The sequence below is a fragment of the Arachis stenosperma genome, chromosome 4 (genome assembly GCF_014773155.1).
Source record: "Arachis stenosperma cultivar V10309 chromosome 4, arast.V10309.gnm1.PFL2, whole genome shotgun sequence".
Classification (NCBI taxonomy): domain Eukaryota; kingdom Viridiplantae; phylum Streptophyta; class Magnoliopsida; order Fabales; family Fabaceae; genus Arachis; species Arachis stenosperma.
This window is the reverse complement of record NC_080380.1, coordinates 34336820-34355595: the sequence shown is the minus strand read 5'-3', so window position 1 is coordinate 34355595 and position 18776 is coordinate 34336820. Positions and strand designations below refer to the sequence as shown.

The 18776-nt window shown below is 41.8% G+C and overlaps 3 protein-coding genes across 3 annotated transcripts; 1 reads left to right on the top strand and 2 right to left on the bottom strand.

Annotated features, from left to right (window-relative positions):
* Window positions 1-895: 895 nt before the first annotated feature.
* Window positions 896-2946, bottom strand: LOC130973737 (receptor-like protein kinase HSL1). The gene is made up of 2 exons (XM_057898384.1): window positions 2373-2946; window positions 896-1949 (listed from the first exon to the last, which is right to left on the bottom strand). The coding sequence occupies exons 1-2, from the start codon at window positions 2908-2910 to the stop codon at window positions 1630-1632; spliced, it is 858 nt and encodes a 285-aa protein (XP_057754367.1). The 5' UTR covers window positions 2911-2946; the 3' UTR covers window positions 896-1629.
* Window positions 2947-3008: 62 nt separating this feature from the next.
* LOC130974862 (receptor-like protein kinase 5) lies at window positions 3009-4764 on the bottom strand. Its single transcript, XM_057899703.1, has 5 exons — window positions 4274-4764; window positions 3693-4185; window positions 3609-3619; window positions 3266-3560; window positions 3009-3152 (listed from the first exon to the last, which is right to left on the bottom strand). The coding sequence occupies exons 1-5, from the start codon at window positions 4762-4764 to the stop codon at window positions 3009-3011; spliced, it is 1434 nt and encodes a 477-aa protein (XP_057755686.1).
* Window positions 4765-6685: 1921 nt separating this feature from the next.
* LOC130974861 (F-box/kelch-repeat protein At3g23880-like) lies at window positions 6686-7795 on the top strand. Its single transcript, XM_057899702.1, has 2 exons — window positions 6686-7217; window positions 7320-7795. The coding sequence occupies exons 1-2, from the start codon at window positions 6686-6688 to the stop codon at window positions 7793-7795; spliced, it is 1008 nt and encodes a 335-aa protein (XP_057755685.1).
* Window positions 7796-18776: the final 10981 nt, after the last annotated feature.

The following is an 18776-nucleotide window of genomic DNA, read 5'->3' as shown; positions in this document are numbered from 1 at the left end:
TTCCAATGACCATATTTTTGAAATATCCTTTATCCTGAAGTCTGTATTTACAATGTGGACAAAAGGGAGCTCCACCGCTAGAGGTCATTCCGCCTCCAATTGTGAAACCAAAAGGACTGATCCATCTGGCCACTGCACCAATTATAGCATCCTGAATCCACAGTTTTCTGAATACTACGCCAAACAACAGAGGATTTTGTATAATAGAAAGTATTCTAAAGCGAGTTGGTAGAGTGATATTTAAACAACATAATCTGAACCCACAACTTGTCAGGACAATTCAAAAGATGCCAGATCAACTTCTCAAGAAGAGCAACATTCACACAACGGGCATCTCTAACCCCTAACCCGCCAAACTTCATTAGGGTCACAACAATTTTTCAATTGATGAGACTGAGACCATGCTTATTAGTGTTACCTTTCCATAAGAATTGCAGCATCATAGAGTTGATTTTATCACAAACATAATCGGGAAAATACATCACCTGCATATGATAAATGCAAATAGAGGTCGTCGTTGATTTTATAAAACAATGTCTTCCAGCCTTGTTGAGAAGCTTTCCTTTCCATCCTGCCAACCTAGATTGAATCTTATCCAAAACATTATGAAAAGAAGCTTTATTGACCCTCTGGTGATTTAGATTAACGCCTAAATACTTCCCTAAATTTTGAGTGAATCTAATAGAGGAGATACCGGTGAACATCTCCCGACGCCTAGTGGGAACACTCCTAGAGTAAAAGGCCTTTGACTTTTCAACACTGCTCTGTTAAACCAAACGCCTTACTGAACTTATTAAGCACATCCATAATCATCAGGACTTGAGTCTTAGATGCTTTGCAGAAAAGGAGAAGATCATCAATGAACATTAGACGAGATATATGAGGCCGACCTATAGAAATAGCAATAGGATCCCAAATTCCATCTGAGACATGTTTATTGATAAAGCAATCTAATCGCTCCATGCAAATAACAAAGAGCATCAGCATGAAGTATATGATGTTCCTAGAATGGGATCGCAAGGTATAAAGAATAAAGATTGTGTTTAATAAATCGGAAACCGAGTAAAAGAACAGCCTTTCTTTTTTCTCCTAACGTTGAGAAATATAAATTATAAAAAATGATGGTCCAGGATGCTAGGCCTACCAGGCTATATTGGGCCAGAAGAACAGTGGCCTGTGATCCCTCCACTGTTGGGAGAAGGAAGTGATCGCTGCTCTGTTAAGCCAGCCTCGCGCATTACCCTCCATTCTAGGGGCCGAGGGGCCTTGGGCCTTCGCCCAGACTACCGGGCCCAACTCTCAACTTGGAGTGGGCAGGCCGACAATTAGCCCTTGCAACCCAACCTAGCAGGCCAGAGCACTTGTTCCATCACCTTAATTGCCCCCACTTGGGTCACAAGCTGGCGGTACACAACTCGGCGAACAAAGAGACACGGGGAGAAGGTTATAATGACTATGCTTTTCTTTTCTCTGTCGATGTGCGACTACAGTGAGTAGGGAGTAGGGACCTTCATAGGAGGGTTCCATCCGATGGAGCTATGCAAAATATTTACAAGTTCTCGAACTATGCTTCTTTCACGATAAGAAATCTCTATCAAAATAAGGGGAGTGTGTTACCTCCCTAACGCTTCAGGATCTGGGAACCGTTGCTGCTTCCCGAAGCATTTTCACCACCCACCACATTGCAGAGCGGTTTATAGGGAGAACGTTTGTGCAGAGAAACCTCACACTAAGTACCTTGCTGATTTCCTCCCTGTATGTTGAATCAAGGGCAGGATCAATCACATGATCCATTCCTTTCTGTTCCAACAAGGATGAGACCCATTTTACCAGATCATTTTTCCCATAATCTGCATGATTAGGAGGTCTTTCGGTTACTAACTCCAAAATGACAACACCAAAGCTGTAAATATCACTCTTTTCGTTCACCCGAAGAGTATATGCATATTCTGCACAGGACAAAACAAAAGTTGGAGACAGAAGTCAATTTTTTTTCTATGTAGCTCTGCTATCTGGTTAATGAGTAAAAACTCAACACATTTTGTTGATAAATGCTCATTAGCTATTTCTTTTCACAGCTTGCAAATAACAGAAATCATGAAAAGGTAAATAAAACAATATACTGTGTCACCATTATAATTCCACACGAGTTGCTTATGAAACACATCAAATTTCTTTATAGTTCAGCGTTATGAAACATTGTCATATAAACAAAGACAAACAGAGCACAAATACAAATTTTGACAGGCTCATATATTTACTCTGATTTGATATTTTAGAATATAGCATGAATTAACACAACAAAAAAAGGACTCCAAAATACTGACTAAGTAAATATATAATTAATCAATTGTCAACCGATATTCACCAACCTGGTGCGATGTAACCATAAGAGCCTGCAATTACAGACATGGACTCTGCCCCTTGGCTAGTTCCATTAACAATTTTGGCAACTCCAAAATCAGCCACTTTTGCTCCAAACTCGCTGTCGAGCAATATGTTGCTCGATTTTACATCCCTATGAACAATGGATGGCACAATACCATGATGCATATAAGAAAGCCCCTCAGCAGCATCAATTGCAATCTTGTACCTTGTTGGCCAATCCAACAAGCTTTTCTTGTTACTCTTCGACATATCGGTCAAGTTCCCATTCGGCATATATTCATAAACCAGGAGCCTGCTGTCACCACTGTTCCAGCAACACCACAACCTTACTATATTTTTGTGCCTTATTTTTCCTAGTGTTCCAACTTCAACATCAAATTCATCTTTTTCAGAACCAACAATCCCAATTCCATTCTTGGTTTCTCTCCATAATTTCTTGACAGCTACAACAGCACCACTGCTTAGAACAACCTTGTAAACCTTCCCAGATGATCCACTCCCTATCACATTGTCTTCACTCATCAATTTCACAATCTCAAACTCATCAAAGCGCAACTTATGAAACAACCTCCACGTTGAAACATTTAAACTTCTCTTCTTGTTTCTTAAGTTCCTGTATCTCACATAAAACACAGCCACCCCAAGGATGAACAAGATTCCAGCAACTGCAAATATGGACCTGAAAATCCACGCATACCTCCGGTACTTTCTCCCCCTTGAGCTATGACATTTCCCAAATCCTTTAACACATAGCTCAGGGTTTCCTACAAAACATATTTCATAATTCTTAGTGGCATAATGAGGCAGAACATCCCAGAATTGTATGACAAATTAAACTTATTGAGCTTCAGATTCTCCAGCTCTAGAGGAATCTCACAAAAAACTGGTTACTAGAAAGATCAAGGACAGTAAGCTCAGACAACCTTCCTAATTCCTTTGGAATTGTGCTACTAAACCTAAACCTATTATGTGCCAAATTAAGCTCATTGAGTATATTCAAACCGCCAATCCAACCCAGAATTTCACCAGACATTTCATTATAGCTCAAATCAAGAGTACCCAACTGGATCAATTTGGCCATGCTATCACGGATTCTACCAGAAAGCTTATTATTACCACCATGAAACTCCAAAAGGTTATTCAATGATCCAATTTCATCAGGATCAACCCAACTGGTTATCCGAAATCCTCAAATCAGACAGATTATAAGCAAGGGATACCAAATTTGAAACTGAACCAGACAATGAATTAGAATTAAGCTCGATTAAATGCAAATGAGGCAAACCCCAAAGTGCATCATGTACCTTTCCAGACAAGTTATTGTTCCCAATTCTAACCCTCCTCAGGCTCGTGCAATTTCCGAGGCTCTCCGAAATTTTCCAGGAAAAAGAATTGAACAACATGAGCAACTCCTCCAACTTTCCCCACCGGCACAAACCCGCCGGCAACTCGCCGGAAAAACGGTTAAAAGAGACGTCGATGATCTGTAACAGCGAGTTACTACCGAGTTCACTCGGCAAGCTCCCAACGAGTTCGTTTCTAAACAAACCCCTCGGCAACGCGCCGGTGAGCGCGTTTTCATATAATTCAATCTGGAACACGCTATTCAACCCCGATAACGATTCTGGTATCTCTCCGGTGAATTTGTTCTTTGAGAGGTCGAGATTCTCGAGGCGCGTGAGGTTTCCAATGGAATTCGGGATTGGACCTATGAGGTTGCAACCCGAGTGCCAGAGTTCTTTGAGGTTGGCGAGTTGAGTTGACTTGGGAGCTGACTCGGCGCAAAGGAGTTGTATGCTAAATGAAGGACCTTGAGTGACGTCATGTTAGTTAACGAGTTCGGGAATGGTCCGCTGAGGAAGTTGTTGACTAAGTCAAGTAACACGAGGCGGTGAAGAGTGTGGCTGAGTTGAGCGAGAATGTCGCCGGAGAGGTTGTTGAAGGAGAGGTCGAGGTGGTGGAGGGCGGTGAGGAAGGAATGGTTCCAACGAGAGTGTTTTGGGAGAGGTCGAGGTGTCGGAGACGGCGGCAGGCAGAGAGGGATTGAGGAATGGTGTCGGAGATGAAGTTGCCGGGGATGGAGAGGGTGGAGTGCGGGCAGAGGGGGATGGCTGGGAGTGAGCCGTTGAGAGTGCAGAGGGGAGTGACGGTGATGGTTACGGGAGTTGTGGTGGCGTTGCCGCACGTGACACCCCACCAATGGCACGGGGTTGTGTGACTTGTGTCTGAAGGGTTCCATGAAGAGAGTGAGTTGTCAAGGTCGGTTAGGTGGTTCTTGAATTGGTGTAGAAGGAGGCCTTCATGGTTTAGTGAGAGAGCTGGTTGTGAACAAAAGAACAAGAGGAGGAAGGTGGTCATGAAACTGAAAGGAAGCATTACATTATGAGTAACTATAACTGGTTAATTTGTTGGTTAGTGTGGTCGGAGGAAGAACAAGAGTAGAATTTTTTACTTTTTTTTATTGTGACTGGGTGAATATCAAGGAGAAATGAGAAGATGGGCGAAGTGGGTTTGGTGTTATTTTGCATGGGAAAAGAAAGACGGAAAAAAACTGGGAAAGGATCAAGAGATGTGGGCCGTGGGCCCCATTGTGTTCCTATTTTTGTCTGTAAAATTATCTATATTATTTTCGTGTTTTTTTTGGAAAGAATGAAGAGCCAATAAAATATTTATACAATATATATAATGGAGGTTTAAAGAGTATTAGAGATATAATCATTAGTGTTATTTTTTTTCATCAGGTGAAGTTTTTAGGATGAGTGGTATCATGATATGGTATTAGAACTCTAGATTCGAAAAGTCAAAAATTCGATCCTTAGTGAACTCCAAAATCAGCTTAAGCTTTTGGGAAGATGTTTATTATTCCTAGTACTCAGATGGTTATTCAAAATAGTATGAGTGATGTTCATTTTGTAACTCAATAGCTTATTGTACACATTATACAAATAGTCTATTGACTCTCTAACAATACTCTTTTTTATATTTTTATTTTGAGTATTTAAAATGTTGATACAAAAATAAAATAAAACAGTAAATAAATTTAATAATTTATCGTTAATATTATAGAAATGAATAATATATATAATTATATAAATATCATGTTTTTTTTTCTGTTTTCGGTTTTTAAAGATTAAAAAGAGGTGGTTTAACAAGTGAGTACAAATTTGAGGATAAATGTAAAGCAAATTTATTACTCCTTCTTGTTTGTTATTTATGGGAATGATTAAATTTAGGAATTTTACACATTTAACATGTTTTAATAAAAATAAATATTTTTTATATTTATTATGTAGATTATTATTTAAAAATAATATAATTAGACGACGATATAAAATATTTTATATTATTAATATATTAAAATTAAATTCATAAAATAAATTTAAAATTTATATATTTTAAAATTCTCAAAACAATTATATATTTACATATTATTATTTGTTTTGTTGCTAATACAGCAAAATTATATTAAACATATTTTATTTAATATATTAAAATTAAGTTCATAAAATTTGTGTATTTAAATTTATTTTAAAAATAATTGTGTTCTAAAATTGATTGTTCTATCTTTAATTTTGTTAATATATCATTATTGACAAGATAATTTTAAAATTATTTTAAATATTAAAGACTTAAATAAAATAATTTAAAAATTAAAAATAATTTTAGAATTTACATCAATCATTAGAAACAAAAATAATATTTTTTAATTTAATAAAAATTTTACTCTTCACACAAAAAAAAAAGTAATCTCTAATATTTATCTACATTAGATAATATAAGGTCACAGATCCCTTACTCCAACAATTACAAATATTTACAAATTGAACCCGTTTTTTTATTTTTGAAAAAAAAAATAATAATTAAAATTTTGCTCCTCCGGTTTTGCTTTTTACACTTCTCCCTTTTCCTTTTAATTCTGCTAGGATTTTCCCCACTAAGGTTCATGTTCTCGTCCAATCCCTGCAGCTACTACCGTCTGTCGCTGCCTCAGCCTGCACTCAGCACGGCCACCACTGCCTTTACCGCTGCCGCACCACATTTTTCGGTCTCTCTGCATTGTTGTGTTTCGTCTCTGCCCCTGCGAACTACTCAGGTTCCATTTTTCTTTGTTTTATTGTTTTTCTCTATGGCAATTTTTGTGAATTTGGATGAAGTTTAATTTCAATTTGTGCTTTTTCATTTCTCACTCACAGTCGCACACTCTCCTCCGCTTCTCCAGCACCGCTCAATCCCGTCCAGAGTCCTCAACCCTCAGTCAGATTCAGTCCCTCTCCTCTCTCCTCCGAGGTTTGAGAAGATGAAGCACGAGGCTGAGGCTGAAGCTAAGGCTCTCCCTCTCGAATTGGTGGAGAAAATCCTATTATGGTTACCGGTAAAATCCCTAATTCGGTTCAGGTGCGTCTCTAAACAATGGCTTTCTCTGATTTCTGAGTCACGTTTTGCAAAATTGCATTACGATACTGCTGATGCCGCACCCGCCAATAAGAACACTAGGCTTTTGTACTTGTCGAGTGAGGTTCCCGAAGCTCGTTGTGTAGATCTTGAAGCTTCGATTCGCGGCGATTACGCTCTTCAGCTTCCTCTAAGTTGTCGTCATTTCAGCCTTAGTATTCTAGGTTCATGCAGGGGCTTCATACTGTTGCGCATTCATGTTCATGGCGCTCCGCTCCTTCTGTGGAACCCTGTAACAGGTTCTCACAGATCAGTGCCGTATCCTGTTGCTGACCCTGATGCTCTTTGTTGGATGGGTTTTGGCTCGTCAAATAATTTATGGGGTGGTCTTGGCTATGATGAATCTAGTGATGATTATTTAGTAGTAGTAGGATGGGGTGACGGACATGAATGGAGACCTCAGTGGGAGTATTTCTCTGTTAGAACCAATTCTTGAAAAGAAATTGAGTCTGGCCATCTTCCTCCCCATTTGGTTACAGTTGATTGTGCACTGTTTTGTAATGGGATTCTTTATTGGTTGGCTGTTAAAGATATGGGAGTGAATTTTGTGATTGTTGCCTTTGACTTAGCTGGAAAGCATCTATCAATGGTGTCATTTCCAACGTCAGGCAGTTCCCGTCGGCTGTTAAAGCTGTTTGCTGGATGCCTTGGGATATCTTACTTGAACTTCACTGAAGACCAGAAGATTGAGATATGGGTAATGAAAGAATTATCTTGGACTAAGCTCAATGTTGTGCTTCCTTATGCTCATGGAATCCATCCTTTGTGTTTCACTAAAGGTGAACTTGTTGGCATAAAAAACAATGAGTTAGTCAAAGTCAGTGATAAAGGTGTATCCGTGGAGTCTCTAAGAATTAGTTGTCGTGACAATGACTTGAAGATGGTTATGTTTACTGAGAGTTTACTGTCACTTCCGGACGAGTTTGGCAGCACAGGGGAAGAACAAGGAAAGTAGGGCATGTCATGTTCTGAAAACCTTAAGGCAAGTTAATTCTGTTGTTATTTGGTCATACTTAACCATTTCTCTTGGAATTCTCTTGGGAACTCATTATCGGGTTTTGGCATTTATAATGGGTAATGGCTAAACACATTATAAAATTGATTTAATTCTACTGCTGTTTGATCATACTTAAACATCTCTCATGGCATTTTTCTTGTGACATTTTGCATTTGATTTCTCATGTTTTGATTCAAATATCCCATCAAATGCCACTGATTCAGTAGTTTTTCTGTTAAATGTTTTGTCTTATTGCATCTATAGGTGTTCACACATGAGATATTACAAGTTGATTGTCAGGCTCTGGTGTGCATGTTTCAGCAAGTTAGGAGCATCTTGGATAAGGTGTTGTTTTATATATATATATATATATATATTGTTACGGTAGGTAACCGGAGATTAGTTCACTGGATGGCGTTCGGCGGCCCAAATGTATAATAGAGGAGGACTCCAGGTAGGTTCGCAACTCGGGAGGCTCCGTCCGACTTGTGCTCGCGTGTGAATGGGGGGTGGTACCTGCAAAGACACTCCGATGCCTAAGTTAGCAAGGGTGTAAGCAGGTCTTATAGAGTATTGGACTTAGGAATACCTGAGGCGTGTCAGTGTACTTATAGTGGTGAGCCAATAACCACCGTTGGAGTAGTGCCGTATCTTTAGGATAATAACCGTCCCATTATCTTAGGGAGGTTAAGATATGGCTTTATGAAGTGGTTAGAGAGATTTTCGGGGCGGTTACTCATCTGAATGAGTGTTTATCTGCCAGCTAATCTCATAACCGACTTCTTCATCGCAGGTCGGGATGAACACCGACTTCGTATGTGAAGGCCGGCGTTTAGTAAGGCTTAATCTATTGGATTAGGCTTTTTAATAGGACCTGGGCCCTTATCATTGGGCCAGGGTATGAACAGTGCCCCTACTTGAGCCCAAGATCCTTTTAAGGCTTGGGTTCAAGTATTCAACTCGGGTGCGTAGTCGACTTGTTTGAAAGAACACGGGTTTTGGAAACCGACGTGATTTTCGTGACCTTTAGTTTCTGACAGTTACGTCAATTCAAGCGTCGTGTCCGTTGAGGGATCATTTAGGGATTGAGGACCTTGGTAACGGTGCAGTCTCATTAATGACTGCCCCGTCTTTTACCATTATGCCCCTTAGCGTATTTATAAATACTTTCCCTTTCTTTCCATTTTTCGTTTCTGCAATCTTTCAAACTTCTCCTTATCTTGTTCGTGCTGCATTCTTGCGTTCGAAGACTTCTGTTCTTTTCCAACCTTCATTTTCGGCTAAAGGTTAGTTTTGCCTTTTTCATGTCATACTTTTTGTTTGCATGTTTTGTTTTGCAAGTAGATAGGTTGACCTGTAGATTCTAGTTTCGAATCTTTCTCCTTAGAGGCCGTGTTTTTTTATTTTTCTTTTTCTTTTTCCCTTTTTGTAGGTTTCTGCCACTTTTCTTTACATATATAAAAAATGGCTTCCGTAGACGTTCTTTCTCAATGGGTAGATGTTACGGTCCTTGGGGAGGAACCGTTGGTCGACGCTGAGTTCATCACTCATCTTCGCACTCATCACAGGCTCTGTACTTCAGAGGAGGATGAGCCCAAATATGAACTGATAATCCCGGGTCCTGAAGACCGGGTCTGTTTCGGGAGAGAAAATGAGGAGGCCCCTCATTTTTTCTTTATGTATGAGTGCATGATCACCCGTTTGGGTGTTTTTCTTCCTTTCTCAGATTTTGAGATATCTGTTTTGCATCATTGTAATGTTGCCCCTACTCAACTTCACCCCAATTCTTGGGGTTTTTTGAAGATTTATCAGTTTATAAGCCATGCTCTGGACTTTCCGACTTCTCTAAAGATTTTCTTCTTTCTCTTCCATGTGACCAAGCCCTTTAGTGGGCTCAACAATAAACAGCAATGGGTATCCTTCCGAGCCATTCAAGGTCGGAGGATTTTCACCCTTTTTGATGAATCTTTCCACGACTTTAAAAACTTCTTTTTCAAAGTTCAAGCCGTAGAGTGTCACCATCCCTTTTTTCTGGATGAGCATTCCTCTCCCCGCTTTCCCCTTTATTGGTCGCCGCCCTCTTCTTGCGAAAAATATGGTCCCGATGACCTGGATGAGGTGGAGGCGGCCATTGTAGGGTTTTTCCGAGAAGCGTGGGGGAGGTCCCCATACTTGGATACCAGAAAAATTCTTCAGGGAACACCGACTTTCGTTCAATCTCAACTAGGTAGAGCATGCATTCTTTATTTTCGAGTAGTTTCCGCCGACTTATATTATACCGACTTGTAACTTGGTTGTTTCTTTTGTAGATATGGCAAAAAAGAACGCTCAGGAGGCCTACCAAAGGGTCCGAGAGGCCAAGGCGAAGTCCCGGGCTAGGTCCGGGGCGATCACCTCTCCTCCTCCTCCACCTCCTCCTCCTAAGAACACTGGCACTCCTTCTCAACCCATTGTAATTTCTTCCTCGAGTTTGCCCCGACCACCCCCCTCAGCCCAAATTCTCTCCGAGCCCGAGAAGAAGAAGCGCAAGACTTTGGAGTCTGGCTCTTCTTCCTTCGATGGTGGGGTTAAGGCGGATGCTATGGCATTCGTCCGAAAGAACATCTATCCTTTTATCAGTATGGATGATGTTTCTGTTCGAAACCACCTTACCACCATGGCTGAGGAGAGTTTTAGGGCGGCGGGTGTTTGTGGCAAACTTTTGGACATTTTTGAGAAGGCTCCCCTCAGCTCTTTGGGGGCATCCTCGAGGGTTGAGGAGTTAGAGGGGAGGATTCTTATTTATGAAAAGCATGAGAAGGAGTTGAAGGAGGAGAGGGATAAATTGAGGAAGGAGAGGGATCACCTGAAGGAGGAGGAGGGTAAACTGCGGGTCCAATGCACTTTGGAGGCGAATCTGAGGAAAACGGCGCAAGACAGCTACCACAGCTTATTTCAAGATATTGTGGCCGTGAGGAAGGACTTGCTGAATTCTCGGAACGCATACGCCGAGTTGGAGGACTCTATCGCCGATGGTGCCGAGGAGTCTTGGAGAATTTTCTTGGAACAGGTCAGAGTTATCGCTCCCGACTTGGACCTTTCTCCACTACATCCTGACAAAGTAGTTATTGATGGCGCCATTGTTGATCCTCCTGTTCCCGAGGTCGTTTCCGAGTCAGACCTAAAGACTCGGGGACAGAGGATTATTGAGTCTCCTCCTCGTCCCCAAGATGCTCCGAGTTCTTCAATCCTTACCCCGACTTCCTCTTTGGCTCCTCCTCCCAGTCCTGGTGGTGCTCCTCCTGGTGGTGGTGATTCCTCTACTCCGATCAAAAAATGACTTCTTTATTTTTATGGCTATATGGGGGCCCGGCCTGTGGGTCCCCCCTTTTTTTAAACTTTATTTATCTGTTGATGCTTGTGAACAATTTCTTTCTCTGGCCTTTTAAGGCCGTAAACAAAATATTCCAATCCGTACCCTTTTTTGGATAAGGGTTTTAAAAATAAATGCCCCCTTTTTGGATAAGGGTTTAAGTTACCTTGTGCGTGCACATGCTTTTCTGTTTTGGATATGTTTGATCTTTTCTGAAAAAACCCTTTGTTAGCTTGTATTGTTTTCTCAAGCCCTTTTCGTTCGAAGGTTTGTATGCAACCTTTGAACTTTTTCCAGGTTTTGATATCTCTTTTGTTATCCTTTTCAACTTTTGCCTTAGTGAGTTTTTATGACTTAGGTTATTTTTGCGATGCGCTTTTCATTTACTCGGAATATTTCCGAGTTTTTCTACTCGGGTTCTTGTTTTCGACTTATGAGTCGGATTGTTCCCGAGTTTAATACGATCAACTCATATAACCTCTTTACACCGACTTGTACCTCGTCGTTTCATCCTGACGACCATGTTAGGTCGGTTCATGGGATTTTCACGTTTTGTCGAGCTTAAGTCGGCGCGTTTCGTGGAAAGACTTTAAAAAATAAAGGAGGATATTTAATAGAGACATAGTAATGAAAAAGATCTTTATTAATTGGGAAGGTACCTTTTTTCTACTAAGGGTCTTTGACAGCATGTTCCCCTTAGCCTCTACTATGATGCCTCGTTAAAAACCCCTCTTCAGAAAAAACCCTTTTTTGGGAAAAAATCATGAAGCTGGGAAAAGAGTACATCAGGGAGTAGAGTTCGCTTCTAACTGTAGTACCTTTTCATATTACAAGCATGCCACGACCTTGGTAGCTCATTGCCGTCCAGGTCGGTTACTTTATAATAACCTTTCCCTAACACTTCCTTGATTTTGTATGGCCCTTTCCAATTTGCGGCGAGCTTTCCATCTCCTGATTTGTTAACTCCAATGTCGTTTCTGATTAGGACCAAGTCATCTAAGGCAAATGTTCTTCGAATGACTTTCTTGTTGTATCTGGTAGTCATCCTTTGCTTTAGTGCCGCTTCTCTTATCTGGGCATTCTCTCGGACTTCGGGGAGCAAGTCGAGCTCCTCTTTGTGCCCTTGTACATTTCCGACCTCATCGTGGAGAATTACCCTTGGGCTTTGCTCACTGATTTCTATAGGAATCATGGCTTCTACGCCATAAACTAGTCGGAAGGGTGTTTCCCCTGTGGCGGATTGGGGGGTCGTCCTATAAGCCCACAATACTTGAGGGAGCTCTTCAGCCCAAGCTCCCTTTGCTTCCTGTAATCTCTTCTTCAGTCCTGCCAGTATGACTTTGTTAGCTGCCTCGGCTTGCCCATTGGCTTGTGGGTGTTCTACCGAGGTGAATTGATGTTTGATTTTCATACTGGCTACCAAACTTCTGAAGGTGGCGTCGGTGAATTGGGTTCCATTATCTGTGGTGATGGAATAAGGTATTCCATACCTTGTGATAATATTTTTGTAGAGGAATCTGCGACTTCTTTGAGCGGTGATAGTGGCTAGTGGTTCTGCTTCTATCCACTTTGTGAAGTAATCTATTCCTACGATCAAGTATTTGACTTGCCCTGGTGCTTGGGGAAAAGGACCTAACAAATCCATTTCCCATTTTGCGAAAGGCCAGGGGGAAGTTATACTGATGAGCTCTTCTGGAGGAGCCACGTGGAAATTTGCATGCATCTGGCATGGCTGGCATTTTTCACAAAGTCGGTTGCCTCTTTCTGCAAGGTCGGCCAATAGAATCCTGCTCGGATTATTTTTCTGGCCAGCGACCTTGCTCCGAGATGGTTTCCGCAGATCCCACTATGTACTTCCTCCAACACCTCGGTGGTTCTTGAGGTCGGTACGCACTTCAGCAATGGCGTTGATATCCCTCTTCTGTAAAGGACATTTCTCACCAAAGTATAATGTTGTGCTTCCCTTCGGATCTTTTTAGCCTCTTTCTCCTCTTTGGGGAGGATGTCGAATTTCAGGTATTCGACTAAGGGGTTCATCCATCCGAGGTTTAGGCCGACTACCTCAAGTACCTCTTGTTGATCCTTTGTTTTTGATACCAAGGGCTCTTGGAGGGTTTCTTGGATCAGGCTTCTATTGTTCCCTCCGGGTTTGGTACTTGCTAACTTGGATAGGGCGTCAGCTCTGCTATTTAGGTCCCGAGTTATGTGCTTAACCTCGGTTTCCGCAAAGTGCCCAAGGTGTTCCAAGGTTTTTTCCAAGTATTTCTTCATATTGGGATCCTTCGCCTGATATTCTCCACTTATTTGGGAAGTCACCACTTGTGAGTCGCTGTAGATCATCACCTTTGTAGCGCCAACTTCTTCTGCTAACTTTAATCCGGCAATCAAGGCTTCATATTCTGCCTGATTGTTTGAAGCCGGAAATTCAAATTTTAAGGAGACCTCTATCTGGGTTCCTTTTCCATCTACCAATATTATACCTGCGCCGCTCCCTGTTTTGTTGGAGGATCCGTCTACATAGAGTTCCCATGTAGCCGGTTTTTCCTCTTGTTCTCCTGCATGTTCCGCAATGAAGTCGGCGAGGCATTGGGCTTTGACCGCTGTCCGAGTTTCATATCTCAAATCGAACTCGGAGAGCTCTATCGCCCATTGAACCATTCTCCCTGCAACATCCGTCTTTTGGAGGATTTGCTTCATGGGTTGGTTTGTACGGACTCTTACTGTATGAGCCTGAAAGTAAGGTCGTAGCCTTCGCGAGGCTATCACTAAGGAGTAAGCAAACTTCTCTAGTTTGTGGTACCTTAGCTCAGGGCCTTGTAGAACCTTACTGGTAAAGTAGACCGGGTGTTGACCGACCTCGTCTTCTGTGATCAGGGCTGATGAGACAGCCCTGTTTGCGACGGATAGATATAGGACGAGGTCTTTCCCCGGTATTGGTCGAGTTAATATAGGAGGTTGGCTTAAGAATTTTTTGAACTCTTGGAACGCCTCCTCGCATTCCGGAGTCCATTCAAACTGGCATCCCTTCCTTAATAAGGAGAATAATGGAAGGGATTTTAGTGCCGATCCTGCCAAAAATCTGGAGAGGGCTGCAAGTCGGCCATTAAGCTGTTGAACCTCTCTCAAACAAGTCGGACTTTTCATTTCTAGGATGGCTCTGCATTTGTCGGGATTGGCCTCAATCCCTCTTTGTGTTAGCATAAAGCCTAGAAATTTCCCTGCTTCTACTGCGAAGGCGCATTTTGCGGGATTTAGTCTCATCCCATGCAACCTTATAGTGTTGAAGACTTGTGAGAGGTCGGTTAAGAGGTCGACTTCTTGCTTGGTTTTTACCAACATGTCGTCGACGTATACCTCCATTAAGCTCCCTAAATGGGGGGAAAACACTTTGTTCATCAGCCTTTGGTACGTGGCTCCTGCATTCTTCAGTCCGAATGGCATGACCACGTAGCAATAGTTGGCTTTTGGTGTGATGAACGTTGTTTTCTCCTGATCGGGTTCATGCATCGGGATTTGGTTATATCCCGAGTAGGCATCCATGAATGATAGGTATTGGTACCCCGAGCTGGAGTCCACCAGGGTATCAATACTCGGTAGAGGATAAGGGTCCTTGGGACATGCCTTATTCAGGTCGGTATAGTCGACGCACATTCTCCATTTACCATTTTGTTTTTTGACTAGCACTACATTGGCTAGCCATGTTGGGTATTTGACCTCCCTAACAAAGCCGGCTTCCAGGAGCGCCTGTACTTGTTCTTCTACTATTGAGGCTCGTTCTGGGCCGAGCTTGCGTCTTCTTTGCTGTACAGGTCGGGACCCCGGGAAAACCGAGAGCTTGTGGGACATGAGCTCGGGATTAATCCCGGGCATGTCGGAAGCCTTCCATGCGAAGAGGTCGGAATTAGTTCTTAGGAGTTCTCCCAATCTTTGTTTTAGGGTTTCCCCTAGGTTGGCTCCTATGTAAGTGTTTTTTCCTTCCTCTTCACCGACTTGTATTTCCTCGGTTTTTCCTCCCGGTTAGGGCCGTAGTTCTTCTCTGGTTCTTGCTCCACCCAACTCTATGGTGTGGACTTCTTTGCCTTTTTCTCTCAGGTTTAGGCTTTCGTTATAGCACTTCCTTGCCAATTTCTGATCTCCCCTCACCGTTGCTATTCCTCCGGGAGTTGGGAATTTCATGCAGAGGTGAGGAGTTGATACCACTGCTCCAAGGCGATTAAGGGTAGTTCTGCCGATTAAGGCATTGTAGGCTGACCCTTCATCGATGACTATGAAGTCTATGTTCAGAGTCCTTGATTTTTCCCCTTTTCCAAAGGTGGTGTAAAGGGGTAAAAATCCCAGCGGCTTTATTGGCGTATCCCCTAACCCATATAGGGTGTCGGGGTAAGCTCTCAACTCCTTTTCATCTAACCCTAGCTTGTCGAAGGCGGGCTTGAAAAGGATGTCCGCCGAGCTTCCTTGGTCTACTAGGGTTCTGTGGAGATGGGCGTTGGCTAGGATCATGGTTATCACCACGGGATCATCATGCCCGGGGATTATCCCTTGCCCATCTTCTTTCGTGAATGAGATGGTGGGGAAGTCGGGTGTCTCTTCCTCGACTTGGTAGACTCTTTTGAGATGTCTTTTGCGAGAAGATTTGGTGATCCCGCCTCCCGCAAATCCTCCCGAGATCATATGGATATGTCTCTCTGGGGTCTGTGGTGGCGGATCTCTCCTGTCCATATCATTCCGCTTTCTCTTTCCATGGGTGTCCGACCTCTCCATGAGATATCTGTCAAGCCGGCCTTCTCTAGCCAGCTTTTCTATCACATTTTTGAGGTCGTAACAGTCGTTGGTGGAGTGACCATATATTTTATGGTACTCACAATACTCGCTGCGACTTCCCCCTTTTTTATTTTTGATAGGTCTTGGGGGTGGCAGCCTTTCAGTGTTGCAAATCTCTCTGTATACGTCCACTATAGAAGTCTTCAGAGGAGTATAAGAGTGATACTTCCTGGGCCTCTCGAGACCGAGTTCTTCCTTCTTTTTGACTTCCCTTTCTCTCTCCCTAGAGGAGGAAGTGGGTCCAGGTCGTGAACTCAGGTCTCTTAGCTTTGCATTCTCTTCCATGTTGATGTACTTCTCGGCCCTTTCTTGTACATCACTTAGAGAAACGGGGTGTCTTTTAGATATGGACTGTGAGAAGGGGCCTTCTCTAAGTCCGTTGACTAACCCCATTATTACTGCTTCTGTGGGCAGGTCTTGGATCTCTAAACATGCCTTGTTGAACCTTTCCATATAGGCTCGTAAAGACTCTCCGACCTCCTGTTTTATTCCCAGGAGGCTCGGTGCATGTTTTACCTTATCTTTTTGGATTGAGAACCTCATCAAGAATTTCCTTGAGAGGTCTTCAAAACTAGTGATGGATCTTGGGGGAAGGCTATCGAACCACTTCATCGCTGCTTTCGATAAAGTGGTCGGGAAAGCCTTGCATCTCGTAGCGTCGGAGGCGTCAGCTAGATACATCCGACTTTTGAAGTTGCTAAGATGATGCTTTGGATCCGTAGTTCCATCATAGAGGTCCATATCAGGGCTTTTGAAGTTCGTTGGAACTTTTGCCCTCATTATGTCCTCGCTGAAAGGATCTTCTCCGCCTGGGAGTTGATCTTCTCCTTCATCGCGGGAGTTCTTGAGAGAGGATTCTAGCTGCAAGAGTTTTCTTTCTAACTCTTTTCGCCGTTCCATCTCTTCTTTAAGGTACCTTTCGGTTTCCTTTTGCCTCTCCCGCTCTTGTTCCAATTGCTCTAGGCGGCTATGAACCAATCCTATTAGTTCAGCTACGTGAGCTGGTCCGCCTTTTTCTGATTCACGCCCATCTGAGGAATTTACCTTCGGATTCTTTACTCCGGAGGTACCCTCTCTGTGTTGATCATTGTCTTGATGTTGGGCTGTGTCTTCATTGTCATTGTCCATGTCTAGATTCTCTTGCTCAGAATCCGTTTCGACATGGCCTTCTTCATGGGATCTTTCTGCCATCGAGGGATGATCTCGCGGGTCCCCGGCAACGGCGCCAATGTTACGGTAGGTAACCGGAGATTAGTTCACTGGATGGCGTTCGGCGGCCCAAGTGTATAATAGAGGAGGACTCCAGGTAGATTCGCAACTCGGGAGGCTCCGTCCGACTTGTGCTCGCGTGTGAATGGGGGGTGGTACCTGCAAAGACACTCCGATGCCTAAGTTAGCAAGGGTGTAAGCAGGTCTTATAGAGTATTGGACTTAGGAATACCTGAGGCGTGTCAGTGTACTTATAGTGGTGAGCCAATAACCACCGTTGGAGTAGTGCCGTATCTTTAGGATAATAACCGTCCCATTATCTTAGGAAGGTTAAGATATGGCTTTATGAAGTGGTTAGAGAGATTTTCGGGGCGGTTACTCATCTGAATGAGTGTTTATCTGCCAGCTAATCTCATAACCGACTTCTTCATCGCAGGTCGGGATGAACACCGACTTCGTATGTGAAGGCCGGCATTTAGTAAGGTTTAATCTATTGGATTAGGCTTTTTAATAGGACCTGGGCCCTTATCATTGGGCCAGGGTATGAACATATATATATATATATATATATATATATATATACATTCTGTCCAGTCTCAACATTACAACTTATGCTCTTCCTTTGTTCCTGTTCTTAGGGCTTGTTTGGATGAGCTTCTAAGAAAAGATCTTTTTTCGAGCTATCTTTTTTTAAAAGATCTTATAGAGAAGTAAAAGTAATTTTATGTTTGGATATCTCATGTAAAAAGGTCTTTTTATCTATCAATTATGTTTGGGTATAACAATATAAAAGTACTTTTTTGTTTATTTATTACATGAAAAACATCTTTTTTTTAAGGAAAAAAGATCTTTTAAAAAAAGATGTAAATTACAGCTTCTCAAAAAAGATCTTTTTTTGATTTTACTAGTGCTTTTACTTTTACTACTAGAAATTTGCCAAACACGTTAAAAAATAAAAAAAGATCTTTTTTCATTGAAAAAAGATCTTTTTTTAACAAAATAATGGCGCTCAAACATGCACTTAGAAAGAGATGGACTGTAGATTGCACAATACTTAATTAAGACTAATGGATTTTTTAGTTCCACACTTTCATTTAATTATGGCGGACAAAGTCAGGGCTAATGGGGCTCGCAAAACTGCTCCACAAAGTTTGTCTTCTATATATTGTAGAATGAATGTTAAGTCTTATTTCATTTCAATTTAAATATTTTTAAGTTTATAACTTTTCTAATTAAGGATTTATCATTAATAAGCCTTCTCTCTGTCGATATATTTCTATCATTATTACGAATGCTTATAATAAAATTATTCATTACTAAAGTAAGATAACTTGTATGAAACCTTTTTTTAACGTTCAAATGTATCCACATTTATTTATGTAAACCTAAGTATAGAAATAGAGGCATAATTTTTTTATGGAAAAAATAGAAAAAAAAATTAAAATTTATAAAACTTATCTTTGGAGTCGTGAGTCTAATTATGTGCAGAAAATGGTAGAAACTTATCCCACTATTATAAAATGGTTACAAAGGATACTATGCAAACTAATATAAATA